This window comes from Mugil cephalus, chromosome 1 (genome assembly GCF_022458985.1).
Source record: "Mugil cephalus isolate CIBA_MC_2020 chromosome 1, CIBA_Mcephalus_1.1, whole genome shotgun sequence".
NCBI classification, from domain to species: domain Eukaryota; kingdom Metazoa; phylum Chordata; class Actinopteri; order Mugiliformes; family Mugilidae; genus Mugil; species Mugil cephalus.
Window position 1 is genome coordinate 4,566,519 of NC_061770.1, and position 22,373 is coordinate 4,588,891.

General features: G+C 40.4%; 1 protein-coding gene across 14 annotated transcripts; it reads right to left on the reverse strand.

The window, feature by feature from the left end:
- Window positions 1-98: 98 nt before the first annotated feature.
- tpd52l2b (tpd52 like 2b) lies at window positions 99-22,190 on the reverse strand. Of its 14 annotated transcripts, none has more exons than XM_047572915.1 (10): window positions 21,988-22,190; window positions 18,033-18,190; window positions 17,446-17,594; window positions 15,329-15,388; window positions 10,617-10,664; window positions 7,395-7,496; window positions 5,259-5,285; window positions 4,767-4,808; window positions 4,230-4,278; window positions 99-3,052 (listed from the first exon to the last, which is right to left on the reverse strand). In XM_047572915.1, exons 1-10 carry the CDS (start codon window positions 22,004-22,006, stop codon window positions 2,966-2,968), a joined length of 741 nt encoding a protein of 246 aa, XP_047428871.1. In that variant the 5' UTR covers window positions 22,007-22,190; the 3' UTR covers window positions 99-2,965. The 14 variants fall into 14 exon arrangements, with proteins under 14 accessions (XP_047428871.1, XP_047428863.1, XP_047428895.1 ...); XM_047572907.1 differs by having other exon boundaries at window positions 4,767-4,811; XM_047572939.1 differs by lacking the exon at window positions 10,617-10,664.
- Between the last annotated feature and the right edge of the window lie 183 nt (window positions 22,191-22,373).

The window sequence follows — 22,373 nt, forward strand, 5'->3', positions numbered from 1 at the left end:
AATAATTATGTGTGCTTCTAACTCTAGTGTCAAAACAAATTAGTAAATTATGATTCTATTAAGAATATGCAACAATACAGATGAAAACCACTTATTTGTTTAAAGGAATGCTTTATTGATAACCAAACATATACAACAAAACCAAAAAAACAAAACAAAAAAAAAAAAAAAAAAGCTTTCAATTAATTCACCATAATCTTCCACATCTGATCCCTTTTAACAATCTACATCAGCTAGGCCCAGGACCTAAATAAAGCTATAAGTACTCTACTGTCCTCCAGCCTCAGCAGCAGTGGCTGGCTCTTTGATGTGCTGCACTACCTATTGGCACCCAAAAGAAAAGTACGTCAACCTTTTTGATCCACCAGTCTGTAAGAAACTGATGTGAGGCTTTTAACAGAATACACTGCAAAGAAAATCCATCTTAACAAGTCATTTAAATCAGTTTTAAAAGTCGCATTTACCTTCAACTCATGCACTTTTCAAAGGAGACAATTTACTGAAATAAAAGACTTCAAGATTAATATTTCTTATAGTGTGCGTGAGTCATCATCTTGGCAAAGCAGAGAGGCAGGTTCTGTAACAGATAATTTTAAAAATTGGCAACTTGCTCTTTACTGATAACTCTTCTCTGGAGCATCTTCAAACAGAAGGAAAGCTAAACAGATCTGAACTAACAGGAATAATTTATGTAACCAGATGATCAATGCAAAATCACATGAAAAACAAGAAAACACACTGAAGTTAAGCTACACCAGCACATTTAAAAGCAATTACATGGGTTGTTGTGTATATTTGTTTCAGGTCTGTCCACTATAATCCAACTCTGTCATCTGGAGAATATTTTTTAGCACTTTAAGTAACTTTAACTATTAGCAGGAAGTTCTCATGTAAATCATGTCTCTTAATGTCAGAGCTCTGAAGCAGCGCTGATTCAAGAGAAACATGTGTACAGAACATTTTGCAAAATGGCAACAGTGCTCATGAAAACTGTCTCAAGTTGGCCAATGTTTTAAGCAGTATTTGGCAATTAATCACAAGGTTCGGGTGAATATTTGGGAGTAGGACACTTATTTTGTTGCAAAATTTCACTAACAACTGGAAAACACATTTGTTAGTTTTCGTGTTCAGTAGAAAAGCGATGGTGCCCGATCATCTGTCACAGCTTCAGAGGTTTGTATAGGTTCACAACAGTAACATTTTGCATTAATGGTGTGTGGCGTCATGCAGCGTGTGTGTGCGTGATAAGTAGCATTTAACGTGCATCAACAGGAGTGTATTTATTTGCATTAAGGGGTCGTTGGCAAAGACTACGATGTTTTCTATGACACATTTTTGCAGCCGCTCAGACTCTAAATATGATCATGCTAACTCCCCTTCCTTCAACCAAACCAATCGGTACAACTAAATAAGATAAAGAAAGGGTGAAGAAAAAGAAATCTACTGGCTAATTCATAATAACAGGAGAACCATGTAAAGTGAGTAAGGCCCATAGAGAAGCGTTGACATTCACCAGGTAGTGTACACAGCAAAGCATTGTCTCACGTTGCGTGTTAAGAAACAGGAAGGGAAGAGCAGTCAAACTGGGGTGAAGAAGACGCACAGTCAGAGTGGTTTCAAAGCGTTCGAGCCTTGAGAGGAGCTCGGTTTTAGTTTGACTTGCAAATGCAGACGAAGCTGCAGCAGCAGGGAACCCGAGCTCAAATGAAACCAGTCCTGACTGCATTCTTCCTCGACTCGTTCGGATTAGTAAACGACTGCAGCTCATCGATGAGTCAGTTTCACAAACATGAAACATTTTTATAACCCAAAAAAAAAAAAAAAACAGTTCCTCCTGACAGACGAAGTCATATCTGTGAAACGAACCCATAGTGTTTTAGTTTTCCCTGTTTATGTTTGTTCAGCCTCCCCCTGCTTATTTTTTATTTATTTATTTTTTTAAATCCTCCCGTCGTGATCACTACCACCCGGCAGCATCAGTGACCATATATTTATTCATATTTATTTATACATATTGATAAAAGTTATGTAAAAACATTATGCAAAGCAGTGTAAAATAGTTTATAATACAAAATGGTTTACGTTTTTTTCTGTTTTTACATCCTGGGGTGTTTTTAGGGTGTTACACGAGACCTCGGTCGTCTTTGCACGATTTGTATGGTATAACTGAGATGAGATATGCACATGCATGTAGCAGTAGTAGGCCTAGGAGGGTTAACATGTCCTGGGTCTTGCCCCCCACTCAAACCACTAACCTCTAGACTTGAGCGTAGTCTGCGTTCACTCTGCTGTGACTGTAGAGCTGTGAAGCAGACTGGATACAAGTAGGAGAGAAAGGAGCGGGTACTGTGGAGACGTGAGCTCACAGTGTGATGCATCACTTGAGTAGAAGACAGTAGTCGGAAACAAGAAGACAGAAATAGCAGGTTTAACTAGAATATAAACCACAATTTGGCTTATGCCCATAAATTCCTCCTTCACTGTCAGAGTCCAGAAATTGTAGCCCCTGAGTCTGGAGCAAAAAAAATATTGTAATTTCATGTATGATCAAAATAAGAAGTTTGTTTTCAAATGCTGACATCTTCTAGAGCCTTTTCTTTAGCCAGCTGATTTCCTAACACTGGCGAAATGACTAATAAAGTGGTGAGATCTAATTAGGAGGATGTGAAGGCAGGCAGTGGTGGTGTGTAAATGATTCAGGTTTAGACATCAACTAAACATTTTTCTTAACAGCGAGGCAGAAGAATGGAGGCCATGGGACCAGCAGTGAGGGGCTGGCGGGAGTCCTTCGCCTCCATCAGCCATCCTTTACAGACCTCAGGGCATTAGGGCGGTGACAGGTCGCTGAGGTGGGTGGTCAAAGGTGTGGGTTGACTCCGCGATGAGTGAACAGTACAGTCTAAGGTCGTGAGGAAGGTGGCAGCGAGGAGGAGGAGGTGGAGGAGGAGGTGGTGGTGGGATGCATTCAGAAAGGTGGGTTCTCCTGAGTGGGGGTGGTGTCGGTGGGGGTGGTGACGGCCTCCCCATTCCCTCTGGGGCCAACAACCTTATACTGAAAGAGAGGATGAGAAGAGAGGGAACAGGTCAGTGTTACTGATGACTACTGACGTCAGTACAGTGACTCATGAGTTTCTGTTTCCTGGACACGTTAACTTTACTACATTTAAAATCCTCGTCTCCCATTATTACCACATCAACTGAAAAGTTGATATTTGCATGGCTCTCCTCAGCTCATTCACAGACAAATGTATTAATCTACAAGTAACACGGGTCAAATAGAGCCACTGGAAAAAAGCATTAAGTCAAACTAGGTGATTTAGATAAAACAATGCAAAGATTATGACTAATAACAGCTAAATGTCAGCGTTTCAACAGGCATATATCAGAATATTAATAAACAAAAAGGCAAAGTTTAGCTTCTTCGATATGTTGAACCTCCTGAGACGCCGCATCCTCATATGGGAACCTTCAGTTTTAGGTTTTATTGCAGCTTATCCTGCTTCATTTAAACCCATTGTCCTCATTAGAGGACACTTTAGCCTGCCATCTAGTGGTATCACAGGTTAAAATGCATTTATGCTTATTAATGTTACTAGTTCGATATGACAAGCTGTTTAAAAAATTAGCAGCTTTTGCTAATTAGCAAGTACTCATTTGAGGATATTGAGACTGAACTGTTCTGTCTTTGCTGAGCCATGTTCAGTTATTAAAATAAGTAGTTTTATATTTTGTCACACATTGGTGACTTCTGTAATATAAATAATGAAATAATCCCAGTGTCCACATATGAGGACATCGTTTGTTTTGTTTTTTTCTTCAAAAACTAGTACTTCCGGTCCATTTTTGTATGTCTTACTAATTGTCCTACTAATCCCAAAGACCTCAGTGAAATTAAAAATGCAAATAAAAGCCTGGGTTTCAGGAGGTTTAAAAGATTTTTGTAGAACATAATTCAGGCCACAAGATTGATCATGTAGTAAAGGACGTCAAGCTGTATTACTGCACACCTCATCTTTTTCACTCGATGACAGTTAAGATATTTTCTTTTCCTTTTCAAATCCCGATGACTACATTATCTACAATACAACTCACTGCCTACAGGATTAACATACTTGGGTGTGTTATGCTCGTAGCAGCTACTGTAGCATCAAACAGACGTCTGGTAATCGAACTCAAGACACGTTTCACTCCTGTTAGACGAAGTAAACACGCCAACTGCATCGACTCACCTTCAGGTTGCCCATTCTATCCTCAAATGACTTGAAGGTTGCAGAGTTCCTGCAGGACAGAGACAAGAGCTTTAGGAAAATATAACACAATGGAATCTAAACATACATCTGATAGCGGCACATTCCTGCTGATTAAAACATTTTCTGAACAATGCATGTTAAGATGTCTTCATTTAGGGTGAGGCTATATTTGCTGAACTTATACTGATACTAAAGACAGTACATAGTTTTGAGAGGATGACTAGTTCTTTATAAAAATAGTTTAATGTGAGAAAAACAATGACAGTAACTTATGAATAAGAAACTTGGACTAGAATTTTAAAAATTTGCAAAACTGACAGGAAACACCCGCCTTTATTTTGTCCACTCAGTATTTTTGTTTTTATAAACTCCTGTGGTCAAGAAAGAGACATCTTAAGAACCAACAGATCACAACAACAATGAGAAAACCTGCAGCGGTGCAGTGATGTAGGTAAAAGTGGTTACACTGAAGGACAGTAAGGAAAGAGAGTAGAGCAGGTGTGTGTGTTACTTTACCTCATGGCCGGCATACTTATCGAGTGGCGAATGGAATAGTTGCTACTTTGTAAGCGTTAAAGAGAGGAGACAGAAGTGCAAGTGTTATAATGCAAGGAAGCAGTGAGACACACGCAAAAATATGCAGCTGATACATCAGTTAAAGGGCTGTTGGTGGTTATTAGCTGATCCTTAATGGATCGATTTAGTCCTCAGTGATTATTGCTGCTACATGTAATGAACACTGATGAGGTTGTCTCAGACTAATAGAACAACTGGCCGAGATGACCAGGAGCATCTTCACTCTTGCTCAGACCTGGTGAAAAGTTTCCTTAATTTGAAGGAATTGAGGAATTACTTAAAAGAATTCGAGCATCATAAAAATAATAAATGCAGGAGAAAAGCTAAAATCATACAGATAAAAACAAGTTTTTGACCAAAAGTAAACGGGTCAGAGGAGGAATAAATGAAAAGGCAGCGCTTAGCCTCTTAGATGGGACATGTTAGCCTTACCTAAAGGAATTAGAGAAAGGCAGAGCTCTGCAGGTCAAACCAAGGCAGCGATTAAAAACAAGAAGGAGAGAGAGCGTGAGCCAGAAGCTGCAGCACCAGGACACAGAACACAAAGAGACGACAAGGCCAACACACAAATGAGATAGAGCGAGGTTACCAGCGGGGCAAGAAGACGAAAAAAGCACAACAGATCAGAGATGTGTTTGCTGTGTAATCAGTGAAGCCAGCACAACTGATGGGAAGCTTGATGTTGTCTAATCTTCATACCACTCATATTTAGCTTCTACAGTCAGACTCAGTCAGACTATTTTTCTTGACAAGTTGTGCAACGATGTTGAAATGAAATAAACTAAAAGTAAATGAGTATAAATTCAGATATCAAAGCTGGGAGGTCACAGCTGACAGAGGTAATATATTTATGTTATGTATATAAGGTTTAGTGTTAGTTGTTTAGTGTTTAGTGTTATCTGAATAAAGCTGTCAACATTTCTTTCCTAACTCCAGCAAATCAGATCATCCCATCTCTAGCTTTTATTAAAATCAAATTTAACCAGCAACACAAACTGAGAAATTGTCCTCTCTTTTTTATATTTAAACATATATGTGTACACTGTATCGAGGAGCAAAACATGCACATGCAACAAAAGTCACATTTAAAGAGGACTTGCAGCTAAAGCTGCATGCGTGACATGCAGCAGGGACAAACTACAACAACTGAGTTATATGAGAAGTTAATGGACAGCATACACACATCTGTCAGCACAACCAGATAGCTACTGTGTGTGTCCCTATACCTACACTTTCATGCAAATCAAGTAACATGTGTGGCTAAATGGAAACTAATGTAACTGCAGACAGTAGTGGGAGTTGGCACGTTTACCTCACAGGTGATACAAGTTAGATGTGAAGGAGTTAATGGTAAATGTAGCTTTGTTTATCACAGCTGCCCCCATCCCTCAATCACACCTTGTTCTCAGAAACAAGTTTGTCCAGGTTGGAACTAAAGAAAAACTCGTCAAAGTGCGACTTCAGGATGGAGAAGTTGACAACAGTTAATGGGTGGTTCAGCTTTTTCAAATCAACCATGAAGTTTCATACTGAAGAAGTTGAACTTCAAATGTAGCATTAAATTCATTTGATGAAAATAATATGTGTGAATATGCTGAACCACCCTTAGTTAACAGTTAATATTAGTTTATCTACAGCACTACTGGCTAAGGTTAGAAGAGGAGTGTGCAAGGTACTGATCTCTGGTCTGTGTGATGAGACAGACTGGAGACAAAATGAGCAGTGGACAGTAGGACAGTAGGACAGTAGGACACCTGCCCATGTGATTATGAGCACAGCTTTGTGAACGTGCTTCACAGAGAAACCTGGTCATTACACTGATACAGCATCTTAACATTAACCAGGTTTCTGATCATCTATCTGTGCTAAGAACTGTTCCTGTGTTTACATGAACACTAGTATTCAACTGATAATCTGATTAAAAATGCCACATAACACCTCAAACAAAAAAGACCAATTAGAAGGGTTTTTCAATAATATTGAGAGGGACGGTGTAAGCCTTTGATAATATAATCAACAGAAAAAATAATTAGCTTCTCACACCCATGTAAACGCTTGACCCTGTTGGTGCTCTCTAGTAAGGTAGCAGAACAACACGTTGGTGAAACATGGTTGAACAAACCCAGAATCAATGTGAATTGTCATTTTCTTCTAATGCATGAATCCAGAATTGTTGATAAAGGCAAAAACTTGGGTGTCATATTCCCAGCAGATTTGACTCTACACAGTAAGTAGAGTCACTTCACCAAAACTGTTCATTCCACTTTTATCTTCTGTCATTTAGTCTCCATACAAACAGTGGGAATCTGTGATCAGAATGTTTTTGGGTTGTAGAAAACTTGAAATGTATCAAATCTATTTCAATTTCAGGCATTAAGTTATGATGTTTATGTTTAGATATGATGATGCAAGCTAACATAGGAGGACACTTTGAAAATTACATGTAGTTATAAATAAGGACACAGACATCCTAGTTTGGGATTGCCTTGTTTTAACACTGTCCACTTTGCTCATTTCATCTTGCAGTCTGGCCGGAGTGTCAGCCATTTTGGCTCTGCTGCACTGTACCTCACGTCGCCAAGTTTCCTGGAGATGGCTGTGCCCATCGTGGAGAGAGCTGCACTGGTCTTCTGTCCTGCCTGGGAAAGAGTCTCCTGAGTCTTCTTGTATCTGCAGAGAGGAAAGAGAGGCAGAGGGAGGAGGGAAGGATGAAGAGGACGGTGGAAGCCACAGAAAGGGAAGAGAACAAAGAAAAGAAGGGAGGGGAAGACAGATGGTTTGAGAGGGAAGGATTGAAGATGTGGGACAGCAAAACAAGGAAATGAAAGAAAGAGGGCGGGAGGGGGAGAGAGGAGGGAGGTGGATGGACAGGCGAGGGGGGAGGGCAGGAGGGCACAAACATGAGAAAGGACTGTTATTCCAAATCATTTCATAGGGACAGTAACTGACAGGAAGTAAGATAATGCACCACTGCAATTGTTAGTGCAAGAAAAGATGGTTTAGTGAAACACATGACAATCACCTCCATGTTCCCCTGTTCTGTTTGCTATTAAATGTGAGTTTAATTACTTATGTTAGTTTACAAAACAGGGGATTTCTTTCTGTAGACACAGTTAACACAAAAAGAAAGAAAGTCTTCCTGTATCATGTGGAGCACAGAGAACAGAGAGTGTCGTCGGTATTAATGGCAGGTATGATTCAGCATGTCTCACTGCAGCAGAGGGACGGTGAGCAGAGAGCGAATCATGGTAAAATCTCACAGCTCCAGCTCAGCAACAGAAACAGTGTTCTGTCTGGAATAATCAATGTCCAGCTACGACAACGTCCTGTTTACGTTTAACAGCGTGAAAAAGAACTTTTACATTTACTAAAACATAACCTTTTTTTAATGACCCCTCTGTAATATCTCCGCGTTTCCCATAAGCAACAATAACAAAAGCCCCAGGGCCGAAGGGAGAGGCAGGTAGTCCAGCTGGAAATGATTCAGCCCCCGGGACAGTTACGAGTTCACTGAGCAGCAAACAAAGCAGGTCATACCAAGCTGAACATGTCACCTGTCTGTGTAACATACTTTGTGTTGAGTTTCCCCATATAGTACTGAACTGACTGGGTAATAAAACTAAACCTGATCTAAAGGTAAAAGCATTTATCATCAAAGAGGAACAGACCATAACAAAAACCCCAGAACCACATCTCGAAGCTGGAATTTATTTTACTCGGCCAATTTGTTCAGAAGAAATTAAGTCCATCACTATTCCCAAACGTCAAGTCAAGTTAAAACTAAAATAAAATAATACACCACTAGAAATAAGGCACATGGTGAACTGAACGTCTTCCAGCAGCTTCTTTCCGTCATCTAGAATAACTGCTCTACGTTATTCATTTTACCAACATGTGAAAGCAGCAAATCCTCTGCATGAGAAAACCCCTAAGACTATTATTACATTATCTAAACATTTGCAGGTTAACTTTCTGCCTAGAAAAGTTGTGCACCCAGAAATGCTCTAAAAAATGATGTTGATGAAGAATCATTCACCCAATCCAAATGAAAAGAGTGAGACAACAGCACACCTGGAAAAATAAAAAGCCACCTTAAACAGGCTTAATAAATGAACAGGAAACAGTTTCACAGCAGCAGCTTTGACTAACACAGAGTTGACCACAGTTTGTTTAAACTCAGTTTACAAATCTCAGCAAGCTGCAGCCAAACACTTCTTTAGATAAAGCCCAGAATACTCACCATGTGGGGATTTAGATGTAAGTGTGTAAGTTAAAATAAACACCGTCAGAAAAAAAAACTTACTTGTTTGTGTTTCTAAGCATTTAAAACAGTTTGCTGGTTTTCTCCTGTACCAGACCTACCTTATATGGTGATAAAGGCAGAAATATGTTGTGGGCTTTGTTTTCAGTAAATTCCTGTTGTCTGCATTCTTGTAAAGCCCCTGTTTACTTTAGTCTGGACATATCTCATACTAAAAAGGGGACAACATGGTTGTCTGCAACAAATAGCAATATTTTATACTTTAGAAAGTGTCAATCAGTTCTTTTGAACAATGGATGACTGTGGCCTGTAAACAAGAATCAACCAGGGCATTAATGAGCCACTAATATGTACACAAATACAAACATGTAACAATAATATGCACAGAAACACTAAGCAGAACATATACAACACTAGCTGCTTGAATTCACACGCAACACACATTCTGGATAAAAGCCAACACGGCGTTGTGCTGAGCCACTCCAACACACAGCAGCACCAGCAGCAGACGGTTCACACAGGCTGAGCAAATACAATTTTGGAGATAAGCTGGTGCGGCGAAGTACCAACGCACACAAGTGTGTCCATCAACATGGCCGACCCCTGACACCGGCGTCACTTAACACTTAGCAAGACTTTCTTATATGGTTTTGATTGGTGCACTTACAAAAACTGTAAACATGTGAGGATCCAGGCATAATGAAATAAATCTATTAATCAAGGAGGCGCTCAGGTTGTGAGAGCAGTTCTTCCCTGAATGATAGTAGCAGTGATGTTAGATGGAGACAAAGTGACGGTTTACCTCTGGAAATGCTTTGCTGCAGCTGTAACTGTAACTGACTAAGTCAGATTAGACAAACACAAACAATAGACTATAATAACTGTTTGAAATGTGTTAGTCCTGAACACATGACAAAACACACAGCATTAGAAATCCAGGTTAGTTAGCATCTACCACATGACTGCCTGCATTAAACCCACCCGTGTGATCTTCAAGGTCTTAAATTACACAATTAAACAGGTTTGATTTTTCATTTGTGTGCGTCACACTAGCAAAAAAACTTATGAGTATATACTTATATATATTTTATATATATGTTTTCTGCAGCTGACTATAAAAATCTTGTAAATGAAAAATAATATTAAAAATAATAAATAAAAAACATAAAAAAAAAAGATTTTGCAGAGCACGGCTTATTTCTTTCTGTGTCTGAATAACAAAGACTAAGATGACTTTGGTCTGAAGATAATGGTTTTAACTGGAAGTCTTACAATGTTGATTTACTTAAAAACTAATGAGCAGTCTTTGAAACGTGTGACATCAGCTGGAAAATAAAAGTAAATCTCTTTTGATGCAACTAAAAAAAAAAAAAAATTGAGTCAACTTGCTGCTCCCTCGCAATCGAAGAAGCAAAAGAAAAAGCATGTGCAGTGAAGAATTCCCCCAGAACAAACCAAACAAAGGAACCTTGGCTCATCTACAAAAACAAAACGTAAGAGAAACACAAAAGAGAAAGGGGTCAACTCACGCTTCAGAGTGGGTAATGTCATCCAAAGTGGCTGAGGCAGACAGATATCTGAAGACACAACAGCAGGATAATGACACAGGGGAAGAGACACACACTCACAACACAGCAGAGTCACAGTTCCTACAGGTTCTCTCTCACTTTCTACCTCCATACGAGCTCCAATGAGCAACACAGTTTTAGATTGTAGTGGTTGATTAGATGGATTTTAAAAGGCTTTTAAACTCGAACAGAGGAGAATCTGCAATATTTTAATTCACTGGGATGGAGACGATTGAACTAAACTCCAAATGTTCAGCAAATGAATAAAGACTAAAAGTGAGTTATACGAAGTGTTATATTTTATGCTAAATACGACACTAAATATAATGTTAAATAAATATAATTAGTTTGACAGACACCCACAGTTATGCATAAGATAATTACCTATACAGGAAAATTAGTGTAACTATATGAACCTAAATGTGTTCAGCTATATTTTACTTTTATTTGAATCCTGTTCATTTATTTTTATAGGATTCTGAGGAGCAGGAACCCACAAGTTTAAAGAGGTTTAAAAGGCGGGAACAACTGATCTAAAGTATGTCTGGTAATGTCGTGGAAATATAATGTTGTAATTATATTCTTTTCCCAATAAAAAGCAGACTACTACTACATTTCTGTCTTATGTAGGACTTGGATCGATGTGCATTGATGTGTCGATCTCTAAAGGGCGAAAACATTTTGCTCTGGTCGATCGGTTCTTCTGCTGCCAAAGTGCAAAGGGGCAGACGAGGCTGGACGCTCTGATAAGTAGAGACATTCTTTACTGAAGCAACACAAAATTCAACAAAAACACATTAAATGACAACATTTACATATCAGGCTAACATGTGATCAATAACAGAAAAGACTCATGACTATAGATGTAAAGTTACATTATGTTGAGTGATGTTTATGTGAGTAACTTCACCTCATTTAGAAAATACCACTTATCTCAAATAAACACCAGCGTTTGCTGATAGCAGCCATTGATTTGTTTTCAAGTCATCCAGCCTAAACGCCATAAGACACTGGACTGAGCTGACAGAAGTCATCAGTCCAGTTCAACTCTACAGAAATCCGTGAGGTCAGAGACAAACAGACACACACTGTTAGCAGAAACGCTGAGAAGCTGGATGTTTTACTGGGAAACAGCTCAACAGTAGCTCTGAAACATCAAGCGGGTTAAAAGAGCAAACGGTGCCTATTCATCATCACAAACAAAGCAGGACTGAACGCACACTTAATAAAGATACACACACAGACTCCAGGACACCTGTGCTATGTCTGGAATAATAAACAGGGTGAAACAACAGCAGAGCAAAAGCAACAAGACTCAATAAATACAGGAGACTCAGCTTTACATCCATCTGCTGGAGGCCGTCATCCCTGAATATTCAATCAGTCCTGACGTGGTTCATGTCTCACACATCACAGCAGTAAACAGCAGTAGATGTAGGGAGCAGTCCTACCAAAAGTGTAGAGACACAGTGGGTCCATCACATCCCAGAGATTTGAAATAGCAACTTTCAGCTTTCAACAGTTGCCACATTTACGTGGACAAGGTTTCTCAACCCAAATGAAACCAAAGTCTTTTGTCCACTTGTCTTAAACCCAAACAATGGACACATTAGGGTCGACGGTTATTTTCAATGAAAGATTGCAATCTTCTATGCAATTTTTCCGCTTTGCAAATTCATGCCACAGGCCAGGTTAGACCGCATGGCTTTTGGCCTGCGGGCCAAATGTTTGGCACCTGTGATTTAGGACAACAACAGACTGGAACAATAAGCTGGCACTGATAAATACTCTGTTGAATTAAACAACAAGTACAGCTCTGGTTAACTGATAAATAACATATTGTAAAGGCACAGAAAAACACAACAATCTCTGCTCGCTGCCTTTAAAGGACAAACAACAAAATACAGTGACCTTGCAGATAAGTGAAGTCCACTTTTACCCGGATCACAGAAGTTTTCGTTGTTCAACTGAAACAGGAGATGTCGCTCCTCCAGACAAGGCCAGTCTCTATGTCCTGACTTACATCAGCACAATGCAGCCGCCTGTACAGCACAGCGACTTCATAGAGGCCAGCTCTGTTACACTACACTGTCCACAACCCTTCACCACGTCTGCTTTTGTTTAACAGGAGAGGATGCAACAGATTCAATAGAGGCAGGGTTTCTATTGGAACGCTTGTGTTTAGTCAGGAGAAAATGGTTAATAATGCAGAGAGAGAGGTGGGTTAGCAGAATTAGACAAACACACTGGTCACATCACACCGAGGTTGAAGTAAACCCATGGCCGGGGCAAACGGTGGAGGTTTACTGCAAGAAAATCGAGTTGATTTATTTTTACAGGCAAAAAGCAGCGTGTGATTCTTAATGGTCTGCTAATAACGCACTCTGACTGTAAATTGTCTCTCTCCACCCACTCCAGTTTTCATGGCAACCCTCAGAGGGTTTTTATGTCTCGAACATATTCATTATTCATAGCCCAGGTATTTGGGGGTTTACTTCAGATTGTCTCGCTTTCTCTTGCCGGACATCACGTGTCACGTGACTTAGCAAAATACTGTCTCTTTCTCTCCCTCCTCCTCCTTCCTCCCATATCTCTCTCACATTCCTTTCCTCTCCTCCCACTTGTTCCTGCAGCAGCAAGTCTGAGCCGTCCGTCTGGTCGCCAGGCACGACCAGGGCGCTGGCATGTGTGTGAATGTGGGAGAGATAACAGACGCACACTTTCCTGTACTGGACTACTGAATTGGTATCGTGTATTCTCAACCAAACCGAGAATGAAAGCTGACGCATTTATTTATTTTTTATTTTTTTTAGTGCGTGAAACTAGAGCAAACCCAACGAACCAATACCAGAGCACCTGCTGCTGTTAGTGAATGTATGTGCTAGTAAGAAGTGAAGAGCAGAAGAAGCAGCGTCACCCTGTCAGCTTAGGCCAACAACCTTGACAATCCAGTTCACGTCAGAAGCAGCCAAACGGAAAATTACATTCACTTCACTCAAGCCATTGATTTTATGTTTTTCTTTACACTACAGTTTCCTCTGTCTCAGCTTCAAGTTTTCCACCAACTTCTATCTAAATCTAAACGGTTTTACTGCTGATGTAGAGAGTGTTTCTTTTTAGTTTTAACTCTATACTGAGAATAATAACCTGCACCGCTGCTCCCAGCGCTATTTTGTTAAATCTTTACTGTGTGGATCTTGAATCATAAACAATGACTGAAGTTCATATTTGAGTAATGGTTAAGCTGGAAACTTTCAGTGTGTGACTCATGAACACTCATTATCATACAATTTCTGCTTCATCACTGTGTGCCAGATCGTTTTATGTAGGCCAGGATGACATCATTATGAAATGGGGCACCGCTACCAAAGAGTGGCTTAAAGGGACGTCACACAGGACAAGACGAGCAGTAATGGAAACGGGTAACAAGTTGAACTCATCTGATCTGGTTCACTCAGATGGAGTGGCATCACAAACGGGATTTTCTTTTCAAATAGTGAGCCACTTTAGATACTTTTTGTATCACTCCAAAATATTTGGAGTAGGAAATATACAAGATGGCTACGTCTACTAGTCACCCACTGCTACAAAGAGACTGATGACGAGCAAATCATTTCTTTATGCGGACGGAGTTTTAGTGACACGTTTGAGACTCAGAGCAGAGTTAGGCCTTAGCTTCTTGGTGGCTACTGCCGAGTGGCCTGATTTTAACACAAAGCTTTTCTCTGTGTGAAGCAAAACTCACAACACTCCTCTACAACCCAGAAAAACCTCACTGTGGTTATCTCCTTCTGTGCAGCAAAGCCAAACGCAACATCAGACCACAGTGAGTTTCAAGCACAACAAGCACAGAAGGAAAGTCCCTGAAAAAGCTAAAAATATGGAGGAATGTTGATTTGCAAGGGAAGTCGAGAATAGGACGCGTGTCAACACTACTGGAAAAAGAGGAGACACCTGACCTCTGGAAGAGGAAGTAAAAACAGATACCGACAGGATGGAGGTTAAGAGAAAAAATCTGCAGAAAGAAACAAAGTAATGTAGTAAATTGTGTTAAAAAAAATGTATATATATAACAAGGATTTGAATTTTAACACATTAATGCTCCACTTTCACTCTACTTTCTGCCTGAAATCCTGCCACGTCTCAAACCTACTGAATATTACCACCCTCAAAAAAACTGATAAGTAAACAGTGACAGGTGAGTTACACCCTCCAGTGGGCAAACAGATCCAGGTAAGTCTACGTAGCAGACAGACAGACACCAAATCCCACTTCAGTGCTACAAGTCTAGCCACATATGCAAGCGAAGCCTGACGGCTGCAGAAAAACTCCTTTAAAGGAAGTTAGTAACCACCGAGCAGACATCACTGTTCAAATGCTACTTTTACCTTTACACAAAATGCCCAATTATATCTGGCCTAGAAAACAATCCACGTTCTCTGCTGGACTTCAGACTTATACGTACGCGTTTCTCACTGCATTAGTTTCAAGATGACCTGTATCAAACCCAAAGTGAAACACAGACGGCAGAGGCGTTAGCGCTTTCAAACATGGTTAGAAGGTGAGAAAGGAGGAGGATCGGGCGCAGGGCGACGTTAGAGCGTGAGAGAGCAAACAGTGCAGAAGGCCAGACATGGACTGGGGAGCAGGCGGCAAACAGTGCATGGACTCACAGATCCGAATGGGTAACTCTCTCATTCCACTCGCCCAGTTTCTCAGTGGTTCTCACATAGCTAGAAACAGAGACATGAGTGTGACACAGTGCTGAGGTTAAAGAAGAAGCCAGGGTTAGAAAAACGCTAAAAGGATCTCTGAGCTGAGACGGGGGGGTTATGGGGGTCATGAAAACAATGCTGTAAGTCAACAGCCCACTTCATTAATAACTGCAGACCTCCCCTGTCAGAAACATTTAACGACGACACCCTGGTGCTCGAAATCTCAATATCAGCTTTGACTCTTAACGATTCATATTCTCACTTCTGTAGCTTGAAGCTTTTACTTGCAAAGTCAATACTCAATCATTCAAGTATCTGTTAATTGCTTGATCTGGTGATTTGTCATGTTTAGTTTTTACTAAACACAGACATATTTGCTGACTGGTTTTTGCAAGTTCATATCAAACACCTTAGCCTTTATCACAGCGGTGTCTAGGTTTAATCTCAGAGAGCGTAGCTGACTTCTATGTACAGTACACACACCAGCCAGGTCACTGTGTACACCTGTGTAACTGAATTCATGGAAATAAAGAAAGTGTTTCAGAAACTGCTGAACTAGTGAGACTGTCATGCACAACCTTCTCTAGGGCTTAGAGAGGATGGTCTGAAAAAGACATCCGGTGAGCAGCAGTTCTCTGGACAAAAGGAAACCTTGTTGATGCCAGAGGTCAGAGGAGAATGATCAGCCAAAGTAGAAGAAGGCGACTGCAGGACCACAGGGTCACACTCACAGACGGACAGTCAACATCTAATAACAACACAGGCCATCACGTCAATATGGCCCAAAGAGACTTTGGTGTTGGAGAGGAATGTTTCCAACACCTTGTTGAATTTGAGCCAGGAAGAATTAAGGCACCTCTGCAGACAAGGCTGTACTAGTAAGGTGCAACTCATAAACAGGTTTGTGTACACAGCTGACAGATTTTCTTTAAATAAAATAAGTACGTTTAGCTCAGCAGAGAACAGAAGTGAATGGCCGGATAAACCAGTTTAATCCAATTTTATATTTATCAGATATTCATAAGAACAATTCCCAATTAGTCAAAACATTAAACATGAATAAATGAGACGGAAATGTCACGACACATAAAGGGACAGTTTATTCCTCCCTGTGGACAGATACACACACGCCATCTTCATAACAAATTAAGATGAACCCGTGTCCTGGAAAGCTCAGTGGTGACTTGCAGCAGTTTTAGTTTTCAGAGGTGTTTGTTGTGTGTTCATTAAGTCTTGAACTCACTCAAGTCTAAACTTGCTTTGTGTAATCATAAGATGAGAAGTAGCAGTTAAATAACTGTTTTCAAAGTGATTTGCTCAATTAACAAAAGTTATTCTGTGACTCTTTGGTATCATATGACCTTCAGCTCAGCTGAAAGCACCGACCCTCTCTTCTCTTGTATAATGTGACAGAATGTAAAGACGAGTGGATGCGTCACCACAGGATGAGTCCACTGACTGATAACACTGTTCCGATTAGAGAGCGCCTGCAGGGAGCTCTGACTCATGGTCGCCTTAATGGACTGTGGTCCAACTCATCCAGGGTAAAAACTAAATCCAGGGTTTTTTTTGTCTGTATAATTTATATGAACAGCGACTATGAACTGCAGATTTATCTGGCTAAAACAGAACAAGGCCTCTTCATTTCATTTAGTTTACCAAAAACCCAGAGTGACTAAGAAAAAAAGAAAAATTCAAATGTCTCATTCAGTAACACAGATATGTTATTCATCCTCTCACCAGTACCCGAAGCAACACGCCCAGACTAACACAGCACCTGTTTCAATGTTTGAACAGATGATCAGGTTTAAAGATTTAGTAGATTAGCACATACCAATTCGATAAGGTTTCAGATTTCCAGGGGGGGAAAATGTGAAAGCTTAAAATGACATCTAATGCCAGTCACTTAAAGATCCTGCATTATTTCTGAGGCCTTATTGAATATTTTAATTATTTAGACTGCTGTAAGACTTCACACACACTCACACACACACACAAAACAAAAAAACAAAAAAAACAAGTCGTTCTGTCGTTCAAAAGCTGTGATTAAATGATGCGGTCGGATTGATACGTACGCGTTAGAGGTCTGAACTTCTTGCCAGCTCTTGGTGAGGTTCTGCTTGAGTTCGTTGAGCGGATTGAGGCCGAGCTTCCTCTTCAGCTCTGCGGCGTGTCTCTCTTTGGCCGACAAAACCAGGCGTAGGGTGTTGATCTCCTCCTCTACCTAGAACACATCCAGACAGAAGTACAATTATCTGTAAATAAACTCCAAAAACTGACATTTATCTGCTGAAAGAAGATTTCTTTATATATAAAACATTTGGAAACATGTTGAACAAGTTGCTCTGTAAAAAACATGTTGGAGAGGATCATGTTCAGCGGCCACAGGTATTGATTTGAAACGAATACCACATTGTAATTAAGTTGATGACGCGAGTAACAGAGGAAAGCAATCGGATCTCACCATGAAGCTGTGACATTTAGATGCTACCACTTTTAAATGATTTCAGCTTTAATAAGTCGGGCAACATGAAATCATATCAAATATGACTATATGACTGGAATCCGAGTGAACCTATTTACTCAAAACAACACAGAGCTCCATCAGAATCTGCAGAGTCAGTCTGCAGATCTGGGAGTTTCTGAAACACCTAGATTCTACCTTTGTGAGCTCGGTGCGGAGCTCCTCAGCCTCTTCCTCTGTCAGACCGGGTGGAAGAGGGTTGGCAGAGTTCCCCACCGCCCCTTCAACGGGCACATCGGACAGGCTTTCTGAGCGATCCACTCCCAGACCCTTGTTAGGAGAGTTCAGGTTGATATCTGGGATGAGAGGTGATGCAACAGAGGGACGGAGGAGGAAGAAGAGAAGACGTTAATGGGAGAGGGAAATGGAGAGGCAGCAGATGGGTAAATAACACACACTTAGAGCAGCCTAAGTGTTAAAAGCAAAGAGCGGTTTACTCGGATCACCATTTCGGTATCAGTTTCACACAATCCAAGGCCAGGGAGAGGCGAGTGTTGCCAGCACAACTCCAACAAGAGAAAGTTGCAATTAGCAGAGTGACTTAGGAGGTCACGCTACTATTTCACTTAGTGAAAACAGGAAGTCTGCTGTAAACTGAACCATAAACAACGAACACAAACAAGAGCACAAAGGAAGGATTTTAGGACAAAAGGAGAGGGAAGACACAGAAAACACATATATCCATTATGTAACCGTTGTAAACCTCAACTATTCCAGAGAAAAAAATTCCAGTTCAATCTGCAGCCGTCAGCATTTCTCTGACATGATTGAACTAAGGACAGCAAGGTTGTTTTGGCAGACTTGGAACAGTCTGAGCTGGACACAACAAGAGAAAGGAAACAAGCTGGAACCACCGCTTGAAACAATGGGGACAGACTTCATGCAGCAACACTCATGCATAGAATGGGGGAAGCTATTATGAAAACTAAACTCACACCTCATGGTGCTTACAAACACAGCCACTTCCCTGCCAGTGAGCAGGCAGTTTTAGCTTCTCATACTGAAATGTTAACATTTTAAGCATGAACGGAAAGGCCGGAGTGTGCACGTCTTCCGTGTCTGCACAACACTTGAGACAACGGCAGGATGCACACACAATAATACAGATTAAGAGCAAACTTGTGAGTTGGAGTTTCTACAATAACATCTATACGCAAGCTGACAGGAGATATGGCACCACCCCATAGGTATATTGATTCAGTCAGGAAGGATTAAGACCGGCCCACAGGAAAAAAACAGGCAACCTGACAGGTAGGAGAATAGAAAATGGGATGGTGGAAAAAAACATTTTCTTCCTGAAGTTTACACTTCCACTCAAAGTCCAAATATTTCCAATATTCTTTGACTGTCATATCCTGGATTTTCATTTCATGCTAGGCTGGTGATTTCATACACTTCTCCTAATGGCTCCTGGAAACAAATTCTAATGCTTTAAATGGACACATAAGTTTCACAATGGCGTCATATTTCCTTCATCTAGCTTGTTTTTCTGGCAGTCCAACTAGTCTGCAAACACCAAGGTGTGTCCTGTGTGAGATAACAGCCACACCTCTGTCTTCAAATTCAACCTGGCTGCTGCTTTGTACTACAAGATATTCTGAGGCAGACGCAGACACAGAAACGGCTCCATTCTACAACGAGGGTCCTTGATTAAATGTCTACACAAACTGAGAGCTTTAAATTTATGAAAAAAGAAATAAAAGACATTCTGCTCTGTGCATTCTTCAATCCTGATGTCTCGTCTCTGAGAATGTCTGAACGACTATTCAAAACAAACTGAATTAAACTTCACCTAAAACATGAAGGCGACTGCAAATACTCATCAATGTTATTATTTTAGGATGGGGATTGAAAACTACACAATGTGAGAATGTATCAATCAAGAAAGAAGACCACGTGCCAAGTCAAAACACATCCTCACGCTTCAAATCATCTAAAAGATGATTCCAGAAAAAAGCATGAGGATACACCAAGACAAACATGTCCCAGTTCACTCCAGTTTGTCACTCTTCAAAACACACAAATGTGCGCATGAACCTTAATCACTTCCTAAAAGCGCTCATCCTGAGGCGCAGGAAGCCTGATACAACATGACATATCTGTCACAGCCACGGCTGGATACAAACAGGAAATCTCATAAGAAAATTCCCCAAATTTGTGCAGCCACAACGTTCTGGAGGTACTGAAAAAAAAAAAACTATATGCTTACTCATCTTATTTCTATTGTATTATTCTCATACAGCTGCCTTTTATTACTTTTACTAACAGCAGCACATAAATATTATATTTGTTTTACCCCAGCACTAACCACAGATTACCTTAAATGCTGGACTCGCAGCATCAATAGTGCAATTACTTTTATTGTACTTTAGGTCATATCTTGATATATTTGATCAAACATATCCTGCAGACTAAAGGGGCTACATTAGAACACATTAGGTCAAAGGTGAAGTGCTTACCACATGATGTGAAGAAACTTCAAAGTCACAATGTCCTTTGACAATTCAGACAATTACTGGATGTTTTGTAATAAAACGTGTTGCCTTCGTAGCTCTTATAATGCGGTAGAAAGCTGCCAGTGTCTTTGGTGTTAGCTGGTCAAAACTGACCCATGACTTAATCCAGCCCAAAATTGCCAAACAACAAAGCTTATCATCCAGTTTTTTTTTTAACCTCTTATTTTTCACTCACATTTTTGGCCTAAGCAAACATTTTATCTTTGAATACATCGTTTTCACCTAAAAAAGGTGTAAATGGAACCAAATTTAATCCACAGAGCAACATAAAAGATTTTCTATGATCCACGGGTGCATGGAACTGCAACATTACTCTCGTTGTGTCAAAATAGCTGTTCTTGCCGATACCATGAAGCCTTTTCCCCGTAAAAACAAGGAAAATGTTGTTGTTTTTTTTACACATTTTAACTTGCAAATGGGTTAAATTTGACCCTAACCCAACGTAAGGGTCAACCTAAAATATAAACCAGTCCAGTCAGGCACGGTAGTGTGACGGTGAAGCAGAAGCATCAGTGTCTGTTTGGTGAGGTTTCTTCATTTTTAACCACCTAGACATGAGAGAGCGGAGGCAGCTTCCTCAGATTATATATTATTAATATGGAGGTCAGCATCTGTCAACCACACACAGTGTTGACAGCGATGGAGCAGCATACATGATCAATGCTCAACTAACTACAGCCAATCTGGCTGTAGTTAGCTGATAAAAGGAGATCAGTGTGGTTTAACTGACAAATGTGTTGTGTTCAGGTAAATAGGAAACTAAAGTGGGTTAGAGTTTCTGGGGAAACACCTAAAAAAACTGTTACTATATAGCATCAGCAATCTCTTTCAGGGTTTCTGCAGGTTTATGCAAGTGAAATTTAAGACTTTTTAGGACCTTTTTACGACCATTATGGATTAAATTTAAGACTTACACGAAATACAAAAAAATCCACACCGGACACGCCTGGGCTGGGCTCCACTAACGTGGAGCAGAATCATAAAATGATGTTGTAGTTTTGTTTCTGCGTACTGATAAAAGTTATACTTTGTAAAGAACAACACGTATCTATCTGTGAATGCCACCAACGCACTGAACAAAAACCGACCGAAGCGGTGAATGGACGTAAGGATTTCACGCTTGACTACATACCATTTAAGACCTACAATGCAAAATATGATCGTATTTAAGACTTTAAATTGAGATTATTAAATTTGTTCCGCAGAAACTCTTTTTTATTATTAAAGGCAATGACAGCCTCATATGAAATATGACACCGTCCTCTCTTTGACTGATGCAAGTCATATCAAATTGAATTTTGTTGCTGGTGGCATTAGTAACACGATCCTCCTTCCTTTCGTCTTCACTTCACTGCTGTCCCTGTCATTTAGCAGCGGGCCCGTCCTGGCAGCACGGCTAACGACTACTATTATTATTATTTTTTATTTAATAACGCAAACATTTTAACACAAATACAAGCAAGGGGTAGAGTTGTAGATTTCTGACTTAGAGCCGCCTGCTGTCCGCTTTGAACACTGTTTACGTATTTCGGACACTAAGCTAAGCTGGCTAACTTGGCCGCTAAGCTAACAATTACCTTGACCTGCGGGGTCCATGGCGTCGACCTGACGGAGTTGAACCTCCTCTCTTGTTGGAAAGTTGAACTGGGCCGATTGGGAAGTGTGGGCAGCAGACTAACGTGACGTGCTTTCCACTAGGTATGCGGAAATCTTCTGAGAAAGTCGTCGACGGGATCAGCCTGAACACCCAAACAGCCTGTACAGCCAGCTCAGCTTAAACCAGCCTCCGCTAAACTGGAGGCGGTGACACAGCCAGTTCCGGTACGCACTTTCAAAATAAAACTCATTCACACCGCTTCTTAGCCTTTATGAACCAACGCCTTATTTATTATCGATTAATCCCACATAGAGATGATAGGCATGTCCTTGTTCACGGGTATAAACGAGTAACTGATTTTTTGAT

Coding starts and splice junctions, on each gene's coding strand:
- tpd52l2b (XM_047572907.1), bottom strand. Junction 7,497..10,616: donor GACATTACCCACTCTGAAGC/GTGAGTTGACCC, acceptor TCCTCTCTGCAG/ATACAAGAAGACTCAGGAGA. Junction 5,286..7,394: donor AGGAAACTTGGCGACGTGAG/GTACAGTGCAGC, acceptor TTTGACCTGCAG/AGCTCTGCCTTTCTCTAATT.